Source organism: Dendronephthya gigantea, unplaced genomic scaffold (assembly GCF_004324835.1).
Source record: "Dendronephthya gigantea isolate DGI-Jeju-01 unplaced genomic scaffold, DenGig_1.0 000175F, whole genome shotgun sequence".
NCBI classification, from domain to species: domain Eukaryota; kingdom Metazoa; phylum Cnidaria; class Anthozoa; order Malacalcyonacea; family Nephtheidae; genus Dendronephthya; species Dendronephthya gigantea.
The window spans coordinates 345471-368029 of record NW_021163185.1 but is presented as its reverse complement, the minus strand read 5'-3'; the positions used below and the strand labels follow the sequence as shown (position 1 = coordinate 368029).

Here is a 22559-nt window from a genome sequence, read left to right as displayed (position 1 = left end):
ATTGATGGAAAAATTTATGTAAATGTAATTGCAATTCTAGTGGTAGGAGACGATTCTCTAGGCAATCGGGATCCTGAGACTAGAAGAAAAATATGCAGAATTGAATCACCTTATAATGTTTTAAATTGCCCTTGGAACACCTATCCAGGGAATTTGTTTCCTAACAATGTAAATATACATCTGTCTTCTATGAGACTAGATAGATCTCTACTAAATGAAAAACAAAAAAAGGAAAACTTGGAGAGAAACGAGGCATATGTCGAACTTTTCCTAAACTTGGCATATACAATAGGATATTCAATAAATAATCGCCGAATGATCCTAAAAAAGTCACCATTACTTCAAGATCCAGAAACCTGGGGATTGGCTCCTTGAAAGCAAAACCTAACCGAAAGTGGTCAATTTTGTTCTCACATCGTAAATTTACCTTTTAACAAAACCGTCCAGTGAGGCTTGATGTCGGATATATTTGGCGGACTTCAATCTGCAACAAGCTTTGAAAACATCGGAAAAGCACATTACCCAATGCATGCTCTTCGTCATAGTTTCAGACTACTAAAATTGGATACCCATGCAGCGGTGGACAATGTTACTGGGGGGTTTTTATTCCTTTTATTATTTTTGGTCGTAACAGGGGGATTTTGGGGCGAAATGTATTTTGAATTTAAAAGCTGTTAGCTAACTTGGACCCAGGGCTTGACCGGATATACGACCCGACGCTCATTGAAGATCGTATGTAACCGTATCTGTCTACGTTAAAGTTTTGTCTCGCATGAGTTGTGTTGCGCTTATCGAATCTCGGGCCAATTTTCCGAAGCACGATTTGAATTTGCTCACATGATAAACGGTAACTCATCCACGAGGCAAGAATAAGCCGTTCTTTTAATGCTGTTCGATTAAATTTAGGTTTATAATTGGGGTAAAAATGGATACGTTTAATTGGATACATGTGGATTTTTGTTCGGTTTTAATAAAATTTTAAGGTAGTATCGCTGTTACATATTTCACCGTTTTAATGTGATCGCGTATGGCGCGTTGACAAATTGCACGCGATAAAAAAGAAACGATCAAGGACTAACACTAAAACACATATAGATAACAGATAACCAAAACGTGTTAATATTGGGCCTAAAAAAACACCCATTTTGGCCGGGAATAAAACAACATATTTGCATTGCACAGTGTATCAAAAAAATTGCCGCTAACAACAAAAGAGTGGTTTCAATAGAGGATACTTTTTAGGGACACCAGGTATAATCATTATGCATGGCCGTAGCTAGATTGTCTAATTGGTAATTGAGATATATTATATACGAGTATTTTTATTTTATTTTCTAATAATTTGTAACATAAATAACATAATATTATACAGGGTGTCCCAAAAAAAACGCAACCACTTAAATATGCAAGAATATTAATATATTGTTCGGGTTTGCACCATAGTTCAGCTAAAATTACTTTTAGCATTGTAAATGAAGGATTAAGAGCCATTTTCAATTCCCAGAGGTGCTTATCTATTGTGCTTTAGAGCTGTATTAATGTTCTGCATATTTAAGTGGTTGCTTTTTTTTTGGGACACCCTGTACAAGTACACAATACTGTGACAGGAGAAAAGAACAGGACTTTCGTCCCAATTGACACCTGTCACCTAACCCCTAAATACATAAATATATAGGCTATATGCACAGATACACACACAGCGTACTTAACAAGGAATAAGAATATAAGTTAGGTAAACTATGTCTATCTCACAAAGATTAAGACGTTAAGTGCACTGATCCAAACACAGCGGTCCATCTAAACAAACAAGTTTTAGAATAATATTCAATTAATAAGATAATCGTGCATGTATAAAAACGTATATACATTTCGGGTTATTATAATTATTCGTATATTTAGAAATTTATTCTTCATCTATATGGTCTCCACAGTAAATATTCCGGGTTATTATGATCATTCGTATATTTAGAAATTTATTCTTCATCTATATATGGTGTTTACAGTCAATGAATACTAAAGTATTAGAAAAGCGGGACAATTCTCAGGCTAACTACGCTGTTGAGTATGCGACCAATATGCACCCCCAATTGTAAGTAGTTTGGCAATAATAAAGTAGTTTTTAAAGTTCCTGTTTGAAAGCACTTTTCTCGGCTTTAACTTTCATTTCTCAATTATATACGCTCTGTAGATTATTATATAAAATATATTTAATGTTAAGTTAACTGGAAAGAACGATTTTCATATCATATATTATTGCTAGTTAATGTCAACTACTAGTCTCCCACATGCATAATGTAGTTCACGACATCTTTTCAGCGATTATTTGGTAAACATTTGGGGCAAAAACGGTTACTGTTTTATCAGGGTTGACGATCTGGTCAAAAAACTTGGTCTTATTAATGGATGAAATGCTTGTTGCATCATAATAATCCGAGGCACAAAAAAATGAGAAAAACTCGTCTGCACTTGGGAATGTGTATGAACGTTGATAATATTCACTGGTGACAACAACAAAACCTGATTTCCGAAGCAGCGCCTCAGCGTCAGATTTCTTAACGTAATAAACCGGTACTTGCGGGTTCGCCTTTTCTTTATCTTCAAAGAATAGATCAACAGCTTTTTTGACAATGTCGGCGTCATCTTCTTGACTTTGAATCGCAATCTTGCCTCCTGGTCTCAAACATTTGAAAGCAGTTTGGGCAAAGATTTGCTTTTCTTCATCGTTCAGCCACTGAAATACGAAATTACTGAAATGTATATCGTAATATTGTTCATTGAAGTGAGGAAATTGACTCGAACTGTCGCCAGGTTGAAATACGATACTTTCCTGGGTACCAGAATGTTTCTGAATTGCAACTTTAATTCTCTCAACGTCTGGATCAACACCAACTACTAAACCTTCTTTTATACCAGTTGTCTCCGCAAGGAATGAAGTAAGTTCACCTGTTCCGCATCCCATATCAAGGACTTTGTCTCCTGATTGTATCTTGGCTGACAGGGCGAAACTTTTACCATACTGTATCTGAAGATCGTTAATCACTGAATATTGTATTGCATTCATTTTCCTCCCAGCGTCTATTGATATAAGAAGGTTTAGTTTTAAAGAGAGCTATTATTAAAAAGTGCGCACAGATGTGTCCATCCAATTAAGACTTAATAATGTATACTCTAGGTTACGCGTATACGGTTAAGTTCTTATATATGTCATATTTCAAAAAGCTAGGTGAATAAATCGTAATGACTTAGTTTCATACATATTTTACTATGCATTTGTGATCCATGCGTAAAATATTAAAAAAGTTGAATTTCAAGTTTTCCGCGCGTAAGTGGAAAGCAGCCCTTTAAGGCCTTTTTATGTGTCATATTTTTAGCTTTCGTCTGAACAGAATTTGAATAGCAACGATAATCCAAACGAAACTACTGAATAGACGGGTGCGTGCATGGATAACAAAACGAACTCGACAAACGATTCTGATAACAATGTTCTGATAATTTGATAATATAAATCAAGGCTACTACAGGTATAGACTGACAAATAATTACTAACTCGTCGTTGGGATAACACAGTATAGAAACGATTGTCCGTAGATAATATGACCTGGAATCGGACTGTAGATCGATTGAGAATCCACCAAAAAGCGATTGAAAATCGACTGGATATCGGTTCGAACTAGAATATAACAATTAAACAAACCAATAACGAGTACTGATACTGGGAATAACATTCACTAAGACTATAAATGATAAATGACTATTGCCGATAATTATATACATGGGAATCAATGCTATAACAAAAAGACAATGAATTTGGCATGCGGAATGATCAGCGAATTTAGCCTTTTGGAATAGCGATACTTAACTAAAACATGCGGCATGCGAATTAAATTAGCAAAGAATTATGCGCAGATGACTTGAAATAGACAAACGGCGCAAAATGTGAACATAGCGCATAGAATAACAATTATATCTATTAAATTTACTTACTTACTTTGGTTTGCGCACGCACCGAGCTTTAATAGAAAAATAGCGTAGAATATGCAGTTTTCTAGAGTTCCAATGTGAATAGATATTGATTCGTCAATTATTTTATTGAAGGCACAAACGACAGTTGCTTACTCACAAGCAGGTCCACGTTAGAACACTGACTTAAGTTTGTTTGAGTTGCTATATTTATACGGAGCGATACCGGAACGTGCTATGAATCAAGAACTGATGTTTCGCGCAACGGTCATCGCTAGGTTAGGCTGGAAAACCGCATTACGCATTTGCTGATTAAACTTACGCATTTTCGTTTAGCGGTTGTGGCTGCGGAAAATAACAAGGTTGTTTTTGCCAATACAATATCGTAGAAAACATCCGTTGTTTTGTCCCTTCCGTTTCGAAACAAACAATAATCAATTAAAAAGGTACGTGATTAAATCGAGACCATACAAGTATTTCAGTGTACATTTTTGACGCATGTTTAAGTAATTGAAATAACTCTATTTATTTTTTTTGGTGCGGTAATCCACGGACGTAGCCAGACCTTAAAAATAGGGGGAGCCGTGAAGAAAGTGGAAGCACTGCAAGCTGCAGCTCTGCTTGATAAAACGTCACACAATGGCATTTCGTGTATCAAACACAAATACAATTTGCATTCTGACTTGCCTCCAAGCAACCACTTTTAAGTATCTTTTCTTATTTCTTTATTCAGTTATAAAAAACAATTGATAAAGCTAGGTGCGTAGTAAACAAGCATACTTGAAAGACTGAGTAGATTTAATTCTTCTTCAATAAATTAATTCATTTTGAAGAAAGTATATATGAGCAATAATTTTTTCAAAAGGAGGGAGCCTCGGCTTCCACGACTTCCCCTGGCAACGTCCCTGCGGTATATTTACGCTCTCAGGTTAGTCAATTGAACTGCTTCGTTTGCGGTCCAGTTTACGCATCCACTCAACAGGTCCAGTGAACGGTTTCAACAACGGTTTTTACCGTAAATGGAAAATGTACTAAAAAAATAATCAATTTGTGGGAACACACGTATATTTGTTTAATACAGAGCTGCCGATCTGTTAAAATTGAATTGGAAAATTTTAATTTTAAATGAGATAACGTATAGGTTGGTAGTTCTTGTTTGCATATCACGTACGACGTGATTGCATAAACAGTGATGACGTATATTATGAATTATGCGTAATCATTAATATGGCATGATAATTATATAACATTATTATGACGCAATACGTCATTTGATGTTTATGTTAATTATCGAAGGACCCGAGTCGCACGTACATCTTTATCATTATAACACATGCAGCTAGAATATACATGGTTTAGAGACTACATAAAAGTACAATGGAACTCTGTAACTATGTCGGGAACGTTTATGCAAAAAATTGTTCCTTATTCGGCACCGTCTATTGTATTTTGAACAAATAAACCAATAGTAAGGTCTGAAATAACATGTTCAAGTCACGGTTGAGGAGCTAAGCCAATCTATTGCTATTGCCAGTATTGGTAGTTGGGCAAATTCCATCTAGTCTCCCAAAACCATGTATATTCTAATAACTGTGAATATAATAAGCTACAAATCATCAATTTCAATTAATCTTGCTTTCTTTATAGCGATTTTTATTGTAGTATAACAACATTTACTTTATGATAAGTAAGTAGGTGAGCAACTTTATTTAAGGAGAATTACACGTTTCAGTAAACTAATAAACTTATGCTGCTCTGATATGATCACAGTTTGGGCAGTAGCAAGGCAAAAAAAGTTCACAACATTTATGCTTGCATATAGCTATTTTATGTCAAGCCTAGCCCATGCCACCAATAGAGTTCATGATATTTTCTTTGCGATTATTTGATAAATCGTCGGGGCCAAAAAGGTTACAGTTTTATCAATGTTGATGATATCATCGAAAAATCTCTTCTTACTTAGAGATGAAATGCTTGTCCCATCATAATAATCTGAGGCACAAAAACATGAGAAAAACTCGTCTGCACTTGGGAATGTGTATGAACGTTGACAATATTCACTGGTGACAATAACAAAACCTGATTTCCGAAGCAGCGCCTCGGCGTCAGATTTCTTAACGTAATAAACTGGTACTTGTGGCTTAATCACTTTTTCTTTATCTTTAAAGAATAGCTCAGCGGCTTTTTTGACAATATCGGCGTCATCTTCTTGACTTTGAATCGCAATCTTGCCTCCTGGTCTCAGACATTTGAAAGCAGTTTGAGCAAAGATTTGCTTTTCTTGATTGTTGAGCCATTGAAACGCGAAATTACTGAAATGTATATCGTAATATTGTTCATTGAAGTGAAGAAATTGACTCGAACTGTCGCCAGGTTGAAATACGATATTTTCCTGAGTACCAGAATGTTTCTGAATAGCAACGTTAATTCTCTCAACGTCTGGATCAACACCAACCACCAAACCTTCTTTTATACCAGTTTTCTCCGCAAGGAATGAAGTGAGTTCACCTGTTCCGCATCCCATATCAAGGACTTTGTCTCCTGATTTTATCTTGGCTAACAGGGCTAGACTTTTACCATACTGTATTTGAAGATCGTTCCTCACTGAATATTGTATTGCATTCATTTTCTTCCGGGCTTATGAGTTATTAGCGCTTTATAACCTGCCTCGATGTTGGAAAATCTTGACCAAGAAATTTGAAGCGTGAAATGTGAACTAAGTATGCCTACGGTTACTATGCAGTCTGCCCGTTAACGTCAATGCCCCGTCCACATGTATCTGGATATTTTTAAAAACGGAGGTTTTTTATCCGTTTTGGCCTTGCGCCACACGTAGCCGGCGTTTTCGGCAACCGAAAACGCCGGTTTCGTGTTTACGTGTGGACGGGCGAAAACGGAAGTTTTCGAATTCGATGACGTTTATAATCGGATCCAGTCTATAACGGGCCATAACAGGCGGGTGTTTTGTTTTCATATTCAAGATGGTCAACTAAAATTGCTTGGCTGTTTTACTTTGGCCTATTTCATAATTTCAAGTTTAATAGCATGCATTCAGCTTCATGTTACGTACTATGCTAAACCTGCCGGAGAGTGTCTAAAAAAGCGAATCAATATGATTAAGATGCTTCCCATCTCACTATAGATAGACCACGAAGATTTTGGTCATTTAGTCATTTTAATTCAAGAAAAAGCGAGCATAAAGTGAACCCAAACTCCGCCAAATTAACATAGTTGTTATCTGGGCGCGCATAAATTATTGCCATTCGAGCCCAGCGATCGTTTGAAAGCGCTCATATTAGTTGGAAATGCGCATGCTCTACGCCTGGCGCTATCAAATTTTCTTCGTTTTAGCGTTTACGTGCATGTCGACGGGCAAAAATGATTCGAATACGCTTCGTGTGAACGCCGAAAAAATCCTCCGTTTTTTAAAATACTCGGATACGTGTGGACAGGGTCTTAAGCTCTTGGTAAAAATTACATGAAATGTACACCAAATTTGGACAATATATAGTATATACCTAAAGTCCAAGTATACATGGTCTGAACTTTGTACTGCATGTTCCGGATGATGTATTTTTGAAAAGCTTGAAGCGAAATTGGAATAATAATTTTAGCACTTAACCCTGGTTCTCATGTGTCATCGACAGTCGGCGATTATTATATATATAGGACGCTTTCGAGACAAGTGTCATTAAAAAACGATCTTGCTTAATTGTTGTTGCCTCATTTTTTTATGCTCTAAAATGAACGATACACTCTGTTATTTCAATGAATTTCAAACGATTGAATTAGAAAGAGAATGGATAGTGTCTCTATTGAAAAACTACGACGTATCATACACGCGTGGTTTCCTTCCTGATCAAAATCCACTGGTTAGTATATATTTCCTGCTTTGCTCATCAACATTTTAATAATTTAGATTTATTTTTGAAGTCAGTAATTTTTTCCAAAAGATTAGAGCAATATAATCAGAGAATTGAATTTACTTTATCACATTTTAAATCATTAAACATTACAGCATTTTAAGACAAATACATTATTAATATATTTACTTGCGGTTGGGGTTGCGGCGGCTTCCGCATGTATTGTTTTGCAATGCCTTGTATTTTATTGCATTGCTTTCCCATTTTACTGACCGTGCAATGAAAATTTCATTAAAATAACAGTCTATAGCAAGGGCGGTCCATTAAATGCTACAATCTTTAAGTATTATATAAGACCTGTTATTCCATCGTCAGCGACGGTGTTGAAAATTCGCGTAGCTAGGTTTTATTTTGTTTTGTTTTTTGTTTTTGTTTTTTTTTGATTTTTTTTTTCGTGAATACCAAAGTGTAAAGGCCGCCGCACACTAGAGCTATGTGCTTAGCAAAAAGTCATTCGTGGCCATCGGCGTAAGCCAGTTGCTCTCGTGTGCGGGCCACTTTTCCGGAGACTTTTGGCACGAATGACGAAATTCACTGGAAAAGTCGCCCGCACACGAGAGCAACTGGCTTACGCTAATGGCCACGAATGACTTTTTGCTAAGCACATAGCTCTAGTGTGCGCCGGCCTTAAGTGGCAGTCTCCCTAACAGCGGTCCGTCGAAGTTCGCGTCAGAAAAACAATTACCAGGGTTTGGTACAGAACTAATAAAAATGGAATAGTTTAGTGGAAATTTTTTTTTTTCGCTTTCCTAGAAGCTCGAACTTTCTTGTGCCGAGCCGGTTCATTTGGTCATCCCTTTCAAGGCCGAAATTTCGCAATATTTAGGACTGCACCGTATCAAAACTAAACGCTCTGGCAAAGCGTTTTATTCGCCATTTGTTTGATTCATTTTTACTTATAAAAACATACAAATGTCAAATTCATCGAGTGCTTAGTTGACAAGATGTCAGCCTTGAAAACCACCCCTCTGTGCAGGTTGCGGAAGTGCACTAAATTATAACAAAGTTCGGGAGCAAAATTCGCGTTTGTTTGACCAAAATTGAAATAAAAAATTACATCCATATGCAGATGATACCTTTATCTCCAAGGTTCTAAAGTCAAACCTTCGGGTATGCCGCTGTGTGCGAAGCAGCGAGAATGTCAATTTGGTCAAGTTGGCGCTTTGTTTACATAAAATAACACTTAGTAATCCGCACTGAAATTCATCAATTGCTCGCCTATAAGAAGTTAAGAACTGCTCCCGGCTCGAATTATTCCAAGAATTATTCCTTAAGTTCACCTAAACAAAGATACATGAATGATCTACGCAAGTTTATATGAAAATAGATTTAGAATACTGCGACAAAAACAAATTTTAGCTAGCTATAGAGCTGTTCTGCAGAGGAAACCCCGCACAGTCATAAGGGCGCCGCTAGACAGGAAGAGGAAAATGAATTATACTTTTTGATCTCTTTCATGTTGGTTGAATAAACTCTGAATATTTAGTATAGATACCAAAACAATTCATAGGAAATGCGATCCCATATTCTCTTGCATAGAACGGCGGGATAAAATTGGTTTGCGTATTAAAGCCGCCATTCTTTATTACAAAAATAACACCCAAAAAATATCCAAAAGACCTAAATTCTGAAATGAAAAAACTATCGGCTATATACAGTTAACTAACTTCATCAAGCAAACAGTAACAGCCAGAAATATTTTCTAGTCAGTGTTAAAGGATTTGTAACGGGAGATCGTTGAGGTTTTGAAGGGAAGCGTTGCGTGACTGACGCTATAAGAAACAGTTGCTCGGAGGCTAGTCTGAACCCCGTTGTCCTTGTTTGCCTCACCGCTCGCCTGATATATTTGACCACTCAGCGCTTTTTTTGTCTAGAAGTGCTCTACAGGTGGTCGACAATTCGACATAGGTTGGCTGCTTATGTCGTAGAAAAATTTCCTAAAAAAGCAACCGTCCCTTTAAAAAGGTTGGCAATAGCTCCCTCGGTTCTTTCTACGAGCTGTACGCCCTAAACCACACATGTCCAAATTATACTTGGTCGTATGTATTTTATTTCGTACGATGAATGATTAATTCACTATTCATATATTTTTCTTTACTATACATATTATTTTGTACAGTACGTATTTTAGGCGTGGCCATTTGAAAGGGTCTAGGAGAGGGTAAATCATTTTTTGGCAATGCAAGGCTCTTTGTATCAGCGCGTAGCGCTAGATACTATGCTATCGAGTTGTGTGTGTGTTTGTTAAACACTCAGGTCGACTAATTAGGGCTGTACGCCTGCGAAAAGGCAGTAAAACAAATACGGCGGCTTTATCGCAGATGCTTGTACGCCAAGCGTACCTATTTTTTATAGGGTGGCTGTATTGTATGTGAAACATTGGGCTCTGCAGTAATCTTCCCCAGAAACTAAGAAGAAAATAAAAATGCCGCGCATGTGCAGGATGCAGTTTTGCCATTCTCAAGCCCAGAGCTTCCCCGCTCCTCAGCCCCCCCGGGGAGCCTCTGGTAAGAGCCATTTGAGGACCTTCGTTGATTGACTGATACGGCGCGCATGCGTAACATAAAATGAGCTTTATCTGGTTTTCCAAAAGCTGATCTAACTAAATAACACCAAGATTTGTTTGTTAGTTGTCATTTCAAATTTTTCTTCCACGCATGCGTCAGGAGCGGGGGGGGGGTGCTGGGTTCGAGAATAGAGTATTACATACGTTACACAAAGCTCATCACGGGTCACACAGAGACGTTGAATTTACTGCCAGGACTGTTCTTGGGTTGTCAACTACCGTAGTCAAAGATGTAACAGTAAACAGGTAGGGGGAATTGAGCACACTATAAACTACGTGAATTTTGATCTACGTGCTTATTTTCAACAGCCGCATTCCTTCACCATATTGTTGACGTGACCAATTAAAGTGGATTTTCTGTCTCCAGATTTGCGTGGCAGCTCGAAATAATCACATACGGCTCTAAGCTGCTTTACAGTAAATTGCATCAATGCCCCTCCCTTAGACACACTGCAAATGTCATGGTCTTCATATTGGATGGGATGCTCCAATGCTATTTGGGAGAGAACTTCATGTACTTCTTCCTCCCTATTCTTCTCCTCCAGTCTCGCCAGCTCTTCCTGAAGCAACTCCTCGTCTCCTTCATCTGCAGGATATGCCGTAACGGAAATCTCACCCGTCGTTCTCTTTCTCTGCGCGGCGGCTAGGCGGGAGAAAAACCCCTTTATCTGGACCTTCGTGAGCCACTCCTCTCGTGAAAATGCCCGCTGCCCGTCTGCAGTCTTGACATTCCTCATGTCCACTGACACCTGGGCAGGATCTGCCTTCCTTCCTGTTCGCACGCCGACGTCAAAACAGGACTGAAGATATTGTTTAACGCGTTCAGAAAATCGGGTCCCACTACCTCTGGGTTTCTGTAAGGCCCATCCGGCCTTGAGGGGTTCCGATACAGTGGTCACGTCGCTTGACGCGGAGGGCTGATGCAGGGCTTCCTCGTTAACGGTCATGCTAGAAAACTTCAGCACCCACTCACGACGCAGCTTGTCATACGTGCTCTCTTGGCTTTTGCTGACAGGGATATGATGGCCAAAGTTGACATGATCCTGGAAGGCATCATAGGAGTCGAACGACTGGAAACAGCCGGCCTCGTTGCACTCGAACAGAGCCGTCTCAGGGTCCGCCTCCTTTTGTAACTGGACGACGCGAGGCTGCACGTCCCAGAAATCCAGGTCCTCGCTGACAGGCTTGGCAGAGAGGTTCCCGGCCGGAACTTGTACATGCAGTGTACTCCAAGACAATAGCTGACCTGACCCAACTTCAAAGGCTTTCCACATTCGCAGCCCATTCTTTTCGTACGAAAAGTTGTGGAAGCTGCTAAAGTTTAGAATCTTGTTGGCCTTTATCTCTTTTACAGCCGGATCAACTTCGCATACAGCGGCTGTACAACCTTTAACTGGCCGTGCCTTGAGAGCTGCGAACATGTCAGCTGCAGTCAGAACATCGTGGCCTTCGTTGCAGTACTGCCTTATTACGCTCTTCAGGGGACTGATGATTCGGTCGCACACGTCTTTGCCAAATTGTGGTTCGGAAAAGTCGTACCTTTAAAAGAGAGCTTGTTTTTTTATTCATAATTCAAAATCTCACTTTACTCGTATACATTTCATTCATTCACACTTATTCATTTTTCATAACTTATTCTTGGAGTTGATTATTCATTGAATTAATGATTAATGAAAAAAGTTAATGGTTAATGATTATTAAGAAGGGGCTGAAACAAATGAGGAAGCAATTAGTGATGGGAGGGGAGGGGAGGAGTGGGCAAAAAGCAAAACAAATATACGTGCAAGCAAAACTGAAAGAAAAAATATTTGAGGAGAGGGAATGCAGAGCCAAGAAAGAACCATGAACCGCTAGAAAAATTCGTCCAGAGTTGGGGCATCCGAAAAAACATTCGAGCGAGACAGAAAAGTCCCCTCCTCCTCCCATCACTTTTGTAATGGTCCATCCCTTAGATTAATTAATTTAAGACGTTAGTAATTAATTATAATTACGGGAGAGTTGAAATAAAATAAGGAAGCAAAAACAACTTAACTAGTTAATTAATTAGTTAATTAAATTAATTGCTTCCTAGCTTATTTATTTCAACTCCCCCGTACTCTTGTAGCCTTTATACATACCTCATCACTTTGACACCAGTCTGGGAGAGACTCTGCTCCAAGGAAGCAATGAGGTTGTTGCTATGGTAGCACCCAGCTCCATCTGAACGCAGGAATGCCTTAGTGATGTGTGGGCTCGTAGCTTTTACTTCCTTGAGAAGATGCATGATGATAGCATAGACTGTAGGGTTCTCCTGGGCACAGCTGTTAAAGAGATGAACGTATGACTTCACTTCCAGCTTGCCGGTGCTGTCAGTTGGTTTGGACAGGACACAACTGACGTGCCAGTTCATTCCTCGCTTGCCAAACCATTCGGACTGTTTCTCCCGGTACCTCATTTGGGTAAACTTCATAGCCCAGTCCATCACTATGAACACGGTGTCTTCCTGGAGGGATTCGACTGCCGATGTTTTACCGCGGTCCTGGTTTTCCGCCCTCAAGATGTGCGCCTTCCACTGAAGTACCATCTCCTTGGGCTGGTTAGCGTCGTAGAATGTATCTTCAAGCTGGTCTTGGCTGTAAAACTGAATCTCACCAGACTCCCTGATCTTCTCCAGGATAGAGTCGAGCGTGTTGGTCAACAGGTCACATTTGTCGCACTGCCGTGTGTGGGCGTGAGTGCAGGGACTGTAAAGCTCTTTGTTCGGCGCATCACTTAGAGCGTGGCTTCTACAGTGTGGTCAGCGCATTGGTTATCACAGTCGTCTCGGCAATGGGCCCTGTAACTGGTCTTCAGATATCGTTTAGAATCCCGTAAATGGTTGCGCGATCCCTCGCACCACTCATGGGATGCGCCACAACGCTCTAGCTCATTAACTATGTTGGCTAGGGTTTCAAACCCTTCTGCACCGCTCGCCGCAGTGTCATCAAGGCCTTGGAGAGACTTACGCTGCGACGCTTCTCTTACCTTCAGGATTCGGTACAGAGTCGCTCGACTTAGAGGCTCGAACTCCTCTTCGCTGCATCGTATTGTTTAATCATGGTTGAACGGCCAACAGTCCTCACCACATTAGGCATGATCATCTGCTGACCGGAGTCGAGCCTTACTTTTCTCGTGCCAAACGAGACATCCTGGTAAAAGTATGGTTGGTCTACAAAAGTCAAAAAGTGTTCGAGCTTTGTAGTATCGATGCGTACTCTGTGGTAGGGAACGTTCTCGACAAGGAATCCTGCTCCTACTGTTTTAGCGTGGGATCGTGCTTTTTTTATTTGTCGATCGCTGAGCTTTTCAAAAGGAGCGTGCAATTCCTTGAGTTTGGTGACGGTAAACCGCAATGCATATATACTTAGGATCTGGGTTTTCAAGGTTTTGGTTGGCGCTTGTTTGTAAGTAGATATCAGAACCTCCAGCTCGGATCCAGATGTAGACGCACTTTTTACGTACGCCATCAGCAGCTGCTCACTTGCGCCAGGGGCGATCACTTGACACACGGCACGGCAGGCCTCATCCACTTTCTCCACGCACAACCGTTGTTCACTCTGTGTTGCCTTGTCCCACTCAGTCTTCAATCTGAATGTCAGAGGCTCCACCTTGCTGTCGGATATACTGGCAATCTTCTCCAATGCTGCGTTATATGTTGTGAATACTTGATCTGGAGGTAGAGCTTGAGCGCACAGGTCTTCTGGGCTCTCGTCTGAAGACTCGGCAGTTTTGCGCCACTGCCCTGGAGTCCACTGTTTGTCATTCCCTGATGGGTGCAATAAAACTGATGGAGTGTCCGGCGGCATGTCGCGTATATCTGCAAGGGCTCTCTCTTTACTGACCCTGCACGTTGCGAAAAGAAAAAAGACTTTTTATATGTCAAGAATTATAATTCTACATTATCCAGTCGGCAAAACGCGCTGATTGGCTGAGAGCTGCGAGTTATCAGAGTACATGGATAGCGTCATGAGAGTGCACGTTTCTTTCCCAGCCTGCTTATGTATAATATTCGGGTGCGAAAGAAAACCGCGCGCACTAGGGAAGGGCGAGCAGGGGAGGAGAATGAGGGCCTGCAGTAAGCCCTACCGTATTTGAATATACGCGGCCAAACTTTGGACGTAGAATTTGATTGATCGTCCCGGCGCATGATTGACGTTTGAATAACTTCAACTGTCTGGTATATCTAATTACCGTCGGATCTGCTAAATTTGATTAGACAACAGAAAAACAAACATGTCACAATTGGTTTGAAGCCATTCTCCGTTCGTCCCATCGTCTGCACTCAAGTGAAAACAATTTTTCGGGACAGTTTTCCCCATTGACCTCCTTGATTGGTCAATTTTGTTGAATGTTTAATTAGGGGCGTATATTCAAATACGGTAGGGATTATTGCAGGCCCTCATTCCGTTCATACAACAGGGCCGCTACACAGGCTATTTCTTTCCGTGCAAAAGCTTGTCAAGTATCATATAGCGGGAAATTAGGGGGGAAGTAGTTTTTCTACGCACGATTTTTTGCGGATCAGGGTAGAAAGCTCTTGCTTTTTTAATTTCTTGGATTTATGATTTCTTTCCTCATATTTTTGCTTCACAATTTTATTCCGGTCCTTCCCATGTGCCATGCAAAAAACCCCCCAAATATCGCTAAAGATCGTATTCATGCTCGATAAAGGTTTTCAGCGCAGTATCGCTGGAACTTATGCTGACAGTAATCGACGTGTCGCTTTTACACAAACGATATTGCGCAAATGACTTGTAAATAAACGAATTAACATGGTTATCGCCTTTGAATCTCTTTAACACCTCATGAACATAACCTATTAATTACTACATATAGGTACCTAGTCGGCGGCGTCGCACTTCCAGTATCACCTTGGCTTGCAACTTCGTCTTCATGGACCCACTGCCAATTGCTTTTGACATTCTCACTGTGTGCCTTCCGACAGCTATTACAAATTGCTGGGAAAAAACAACGTGTTTATAAGGCTTACACTAACATGCAAAGTTGAAAATAATTGCCAATATTGAAAGCAACTGGAAAATCAGTGGTACTTACGCGCTCCAACGGGAACTAAGACACCAAACACTTTCCAAACGTCTTGCACGATTGCAAGAGTGAATGCGCGATCTGTTTTGGCTGCCTTGTGCCCTCCCTTGTGGCCAGGGTACTTGCAGGCGTTTGGCTTTGACCAGTATTGGCCAAGATGTGCACGATGCTTGGCACAAATAAACATATCCCTCTTCTGCGTCTCGGGCGTACAAAACAACCCTAACCGCGCTAATATTAGATCTCCCTCTGAAATGGCCTCGCGGCCCAAATGGCAGCGAGACAAATGGCTGTTAATATCACTGGTGCATTTGTCCAGTGACACAAGTTCAGCTTTGCCTCGAAATTCTCCACAACCTCCAAATCCTCGCGTTTTCAAAAAGCAACTCGACATAGTCATAGCTAGCCTGCGAATACAGAATCTATTTATATCGCTTATTATTATTATATCCCCCCCAGTGGAATAAGCGATATAAATAGATTCTGTATTCGCAGGCTGAGTCATAGCTTACTCGTTCTCTACCAGTTTAATTAGGGCTATCTTTAAAACCAGGAACGGGGAATCAAGGAACGGGGAACCAGGAACGGGGAACGGGGAATGAGAATCTCCGGAATCTTTAAAACCCGGAACGAGAATCTCCGGAATCTTTAAAACCCGGAACGAGAATCTCCGGAATCTTTAAAACCCGGAACGAGAATCTCCGGAATCTTTAAAACCCGGAATGAGAATCTCCGGAATCTTTAAAACCCGGAACGAGAATCTCCGGAATCTTTAAAACCCGGAATGAGAATCTCCGGAATCTTTAAAACCCGGAACGAGAATCTCCGGAATCTTTAAAAGCCGGAATGAGAATCTCCGGAATCTTTAAAACCCGGAACGAGAATCTCCGGAATCTTTAAAAGCCGGAATGAGAATCTCCGGAATCTTTAAAACCCGGAACGAGAATCTCCGGAATCTTTAAAACCCGGAACGAGAACTCCGGAATCTTTAAAACCCGGAACGAGAATCTTCGGAATCTTTAAAACCCGGAATGAGAATCTCCGGAATCTTTAAAACCCGGAATGAAAATTTCCGGAATCTTTAAAACCCGGAACGAGAAACATGTAAACAGAAGGAGCAATAAAATAAATCCCGTTCTAAACAAGTGGTGTCATTCGATATCAACTTTTTTGACATAAAAACAGTCAATGTATGATAAAATGAGCCTGCCTCTTGAATTCTGTCGTTGGAATTTTCCAGATTCGGTCTAAAACGTGAAATAATGTTATTTGAATAGCCATGCTACAGTGCTACTACGCGCGCAATTTGTTAAATCAATGTCAAGTCTAAAATATCGTGAAAATCAAGCGTTATCGGATGCTTCTTATCCAGGCGAAATATTGGACCATCACCGAAGCCCTATTTTCTCTAAAAATGCGTTTTTCTTCGCCTCGTCGTGGTCCTTGTCCTCGCTGTCTAACCAATATATGAAATGTACATTGGAAATTGGAATACACTGGACAAGTGGCAGAAGGCATTCAATACGATCGAATTATGAAATGAATACATGTCCACATCCGTGGAAAAACGTTACAAAGTGAACTATCTTTTATGTAGTCGGGTGCATCATATCTTCTGTGATTAAAGCTGTTAAAAAGTAAGTTTTATCAAACCTAATATTACTATTAATATTGAGAGTAGTTTGGAAAAGCTAGCACTCAGTTCTAGCTTATATATATTAAACTGAAAAACACTGAAACGGTGAAACCCTTGCCCCCTAGCTCTCCTGCCCTACCATTTCAATGCCTAATGGTAGTTACAGGTTTGACGGGTACTCCCAGTGTATTTATAAACATTTTTGGTACATTTTTCCACCAGAGCCAGTAGGATGCACATAGACAGTCCAATCTAATTTATTCACACCAAAAATTTGAGCAGCTTTTGAACAAGTGAAATTATAACCATAATTTTTCCTCAGAAGAAAGAAATCAAAGGCCTAGCAATAACAATGTTAATTTAGCTTGTTCATTTAGCTTAATCCAGCACATACCTTGGCCTTTGATTAAAAAAGCAGCACTTGGTTTGTCACTAGCTATTTGTTTTCCAAAGGGGTTGACAAGTGTTCACTTTGTTGTATATATAACATTTCAATTGTCATTTAGCTCAGGGTTGTTGAACTGTCACATTAATTTACATGGGTGTAAAGGGATTCAAATTTGTGTGAGGATTTTAGCTTCCTCAATTATATATGTTTGACTTTCATTTTACCACTAAAATATTTTTTTAGGTGTCACAAAGTAATACTGAAATGATTTCTTTTGCTTTCATGCAGTGCAATATCATATGTGCACAATTTCATTGCTCCCTAACTATGTACTGACAGTTCAACAACCCTGAGCTAAATGACAATTGAAATGTTATATATACAACAAAGTGAACACTTGTCAACCCCTTTGGAAAACAAATAGCTAGTGACAAACCAAGTGCTGCTTTTTTAACCAAAGGCCAAGGTATGTGCTGGATTAAGCTAAATGAACAAGCTAAATTAACATTGTTATTGCTAGGCCTTTGATTTCTTTCTTCTGAGGAAAAATTATGGTTATAATTTCACTTGTTCAAAAGCTGCTCAAATTTTTGGTGTGAATAAATTAGATTGGACTGTCTATGTGCATCCTACTGGCTCTGGTGGAAAAATGTACCAAAAATGTTTATAAATACACTGGGAGTACCCGTCAAACCTGTAACTACCATTAGGCATTGAAATGGTAGGGCAGGAGAGCTAGGGGGCAAGGGTTTCACCGTTTCAGTGTTTTTCAGTTTAATATATATAAGCTAGAACTGAGTGCTAGCTTTTCCAAACTACTCTCAATATTAATAGTAATATTAGGTTTGATAAAACTTACTTTTTAACAGCTTTAATCACAGAAGATATGATGCACCCGACTACATAAAAGATAGTTCACTTTGTAACGTTTTTCCACGGATGTGGACATGTATTCATTTCATAATTCGATCGTATTGAATGCCTTCTGCCACTTGTCCAGTGTATTCCAATTTCCAATGTACATTTCATATATTGGTTAGACAGCGAGGACAAGGACCACGACGAGGCGAAGAAAAACGCATTTTTAGAGAAAATAGGGCTTCGGTGATGGTCCAATATTTCGCCTGGATAAGAAGCATCCGATAACGCTTGATTTTCACGATATTTTAGACTTGACATTGATTTAACAAATTGCGCGCGTAGTAGCACTGTAGCATGGCTATTCAAATAACATTATTTCACGTTTTAGACCGAATCTGGAAAATTCCAACGACAGAATTCAAGAGGCAGGCTCATTTTATCATACATTGACTGTTTTTATGTCAAAAAAGTTGATATCGAATGACACCACTTGTTTAGAACGGGATTTATTTTATTGCTCCTTCTGTTTACATGTTTCTCGTTCCGGGTTTTAAAGATTCCGGAAATTTTCATTCCGGGTTTTAAAGATTCCGGAGATTCTCATTCCGGGTTTTAAAGATTCCGAAGATTCTCGTTCCGGGTTTTAAAGATTCCGGAGTTCTCGTTCCGGGTTTTAAAGATTCCGGAGATTCTCGTTCCGGGTTTTAAAGATTCCGGAGATTCTCATTCCGGCTTTTAAAGATTCCGGAGATTCTCGTTCCGGGTTTTAAAGATTCCGGAGATTCTCATTCCGGGTTTTAAAGATTCCGGAGATTCTCGTTCCGGGTTTTAAAGATTCCGGAGATTCTCATTCCGGGTTTTAAAGATTCCGGAGATTCTCGTTCCGGGTTTTAAAGATTCCGGAGATTCTCATTCCGGGTTTTAAAGATTCCGGAGATTCTCATTCCGGCTTTTAAAGATTCCGGAGATTCTCGTTCCGGGTTTTAAAGATTCCGGAGATTCTCGTTCCGGGTTTTAAAGATTCCGGAGATTCTCATTCCGGGTTTTAAAGATTCCGGAGATTCTCATTCCGGCTTTTAAAGATTCCGGAGATTCTCGTTCCGGGTTTTAAAGATTCCGGAGATTCTCGTTCCGGGTTTTAAAGATTCCGGAGATTCTCATTCCCCGTTCCCCGTTCCTGGTTCCCCGTTCCTTGATTCCCCGTTCCTGGTTTTAAAGATAGCCGTTTAATTAGGGGTGTGTCATGTTGCACTGAATTTATCTAGCTAATTTCAAGATGAATATGCTGGAGCAGCAGTATGAAGCCAAATTTTGGTGAGAAAGTCAGGATTAGGGTGGAAAAAAGAAGCTCGGGTTGTTATTGTTTTAGATCAAAGACGGCTACGCCGATGCATTTACTTAGAGACTTTTATGGTGGTGCATGCCGCGATCAAATAAACTGATGAACACAACATAGCATTTGAGCCTTTGCGACGGAGCGCGAATGGCGGCCAAATAAACAAGCCTGGTTTGAAATTATTAAGGTTACGGGTGTGGCTTTTATTCATCTAACAAAACAAACCATGGATTTTACAATTAAGTACAAAATTCGTAATCATATTGACAAAACCGTAATTACACTGATCAAAAACTTCGGTGGGGCTAGTTACGCCACAGCCTGTGGCAAGCCCTCAGTATTTTACTTGGTTTTATGCAACACAGAAGTCGCATTATTTTCTGGAGTTGCAACAGAGTTCGCATTACGCGTAAATAAAGATAAGTTGTTCCACTGGTTTTTCACTGGTGCTTATGACTGTGCGGGGTTTCCTCTGCAGAACAGCTCAGCACAGCTCTATAGCTAGCTAAACTTTGGTTTTGTCGCAGTATTCTAAATCTATTTTCATATAAACTTGCGTAGATCATTCATGTATCTTTGTTTAGGTGAGTTTAAGGAATAATTCTTGGAATAATTCGAGCCGGGAGCAGTTCTTAGGCAAGCAATTGATGAATTTCAGTGCGGATTAAGAAGTGTTATTTTATGTAAACAAAGCGCCAACTTGACCAAATTGACATTCTCGCTGCTTCGCACACAGCGGCATACCCGAAGGTTTGACTTTAGAACCTTGGAGATAAAGGTATCATCTGCATATGGATGTAATTTTTTATTTCAATTTTGGTCAAACAAACGCGAATTTTGCTCCCGAACTTTGTTATAATTTAGTGCACTTCCGCAACCTGCACAGAGGGGTGGTTTTCAAGGCTGACATCTTGTCAACTAAGCACTCGATGAATTTGACATTTGTATGTTTTTATAAGTAAAAATGAATCAAACAAATGGTGAATAAAACGCATTGCCAGAGCGTTTAGTTTTGATACGGTGCAGTCCTAAATATTGCGAAATTTCGGCCTTGAAAGGGATGACCAAATGAACCGGCTCGGCACAAGAAAGTTCGAGCTTCTAGGAAAGCGAAAAAAACATATTTCCAAAAAAGTATTTCATTTTTATTAGTTCTGTACCAAACCCTTTTGATTGGCCAAGTTTCAGAGAAATTGTTTTTCTGACGCGAAATTCGACGGACCGCTGTTAGGGAGACTGCCACTTAAGATCTAATGTGCGTTGCACATCTAATGTGGGTTCTATTCCAAATCCTAGCACTATGCTTTTTTATGTTTGCAGTCATTAAATTTTGATAGAATTGTAGTTTAATTCATATTAGTTTTTACGCAAACGATATCCTCGCTTACCTGGTTTAAGACGAATTCACTTGGTCAGCTACGGAATAAAATTCTTATGGTCTGACGCAATACAATCGCGGTTGCTATCCAAGTTGCCAGTTTTACTTTGTGCAATTTGATTATCCCTTTCAACCGATTTTCTCAAAGCGACAAGGGGAATTTCATATAGCACATGGTATAGGACAATGGCAAGGGTCATTAACGCCGGCATAATTGAATATATGACTGAACACATTGTCAGTTGATGACTTTGTCCAAACGTGTTTATGCGACATTAACGGTAATAGGTTTTTATGACAGGACGAACCAAAACATGTTCCCCTCCAAACAAAGGGTAGCTTGCACATAAATATCGCACATCGAACAGAAATTGCCCGAGAAAACACGGCAATGGAGTGCTTACATGGAGTGCGTGCGACCGCAATCTCTACGAAGAAAGGAAAGTTTTGGGTTTGCAACAAAGAACAACCCTAAATGTTGTGAACTCTTTTCCCCTAATTTCCCCAAATAACTCGTTCGCTATTTGATACGGCTATGGTTATGTGGAGGGCCAATGGCGCAATTCGTCCACTGTGTGATATCCACCAAAGACCTAGCAGGATGAGAGTTGTGAAGGATGTAAGTAAACGCAACTTTGGGAAACCGTTTTTTGTTTGCTGCATGCATGCGATCGTAAAAATCCGTGTAACTTTTGGCAATGGGGTGACAGATTAGAGCTCCCGAAACCGAAGTTCCAGCACGGGTTAAACTTTTGTGTGGGAAAAGTTAAAAAGGAAGGAGAGAAAATCAAGACCGTCTGTTCTTCTGCCGCCCAAACGACAGAGAAAAATCTTGTGGCTTTTTTGAATGGAAAATCGCACCAGAGAATCCTTTTGACCAAGACCACTTTCCTCACATTCAGAGAGTTAGCCTATTACATGCAGAGTAATCCAGTGTCCGAAACAGGCTTTTCAGCGCACGGGAAAATCCTCACGAGGCATACGCTGAATACATGCGAGAATTGCCGATGACAACGAAGGCACAAACAGACTGTTATTAAGCAATCCTGAACATAACATTTAATAGATTGTATAACATAATGCATAGTGCAGAGTGAACTGACTATGAGTCTATGTGTGTATATATAAATAAACCTAAACACGTTTTTCCTTAATTTCACGGCCGTTTGTACAATTCATATGTTGAATATATATGGGAATGCCGATGGCATCACCAATAAAAGCAATAGCTTATGGAAGTTCAATAAATATATATTTCATAAATATAACGCTGCTTGCTTGTCTGACGTCTGTATTCATTTGGATCTTGTTCGTGCACGATGAGTGGTTTCGACGTGATTGTTGACGAACTACAGCAAAATCATGTTCAAATCGATAAAGAAACTTTAACGTTTCATGTAAACACTATGCTTTTAAACCACGGGGATATATTGCCGTGATTACAAGC

General features: G+C 39.9%; 1 protein-coding gene across 1 annotated transcript; it reads right to left on the bottom strand.

Annotated features, from left to right (window-relative positions):
* Positions 1–2299: 2299 nt before the first annotated feature.
* LOC114538137 (phosphomethylethanolamine N-methyltransferase-like) lies at positions 2300–21236 on the bottom strand. The gene is made up of 2 exons (XM_028559251.1): positions 21123–21236; positions 2300–3075 (listed from the first exon to the last, which is right to left on the bottom strand). The coding sequence occupies exon 2, from the start codon at positions 3059–3061 to the stop codon at positions 2300–2302; it is 762 nt and encodes a 253-aa protein (XP_028415052.1). The 5' UTR covers positions 3062–3075; positions 21123–21236.
* Between the last annotated feature and the right edge of the window lie 1323 nt (positions 21237–22559).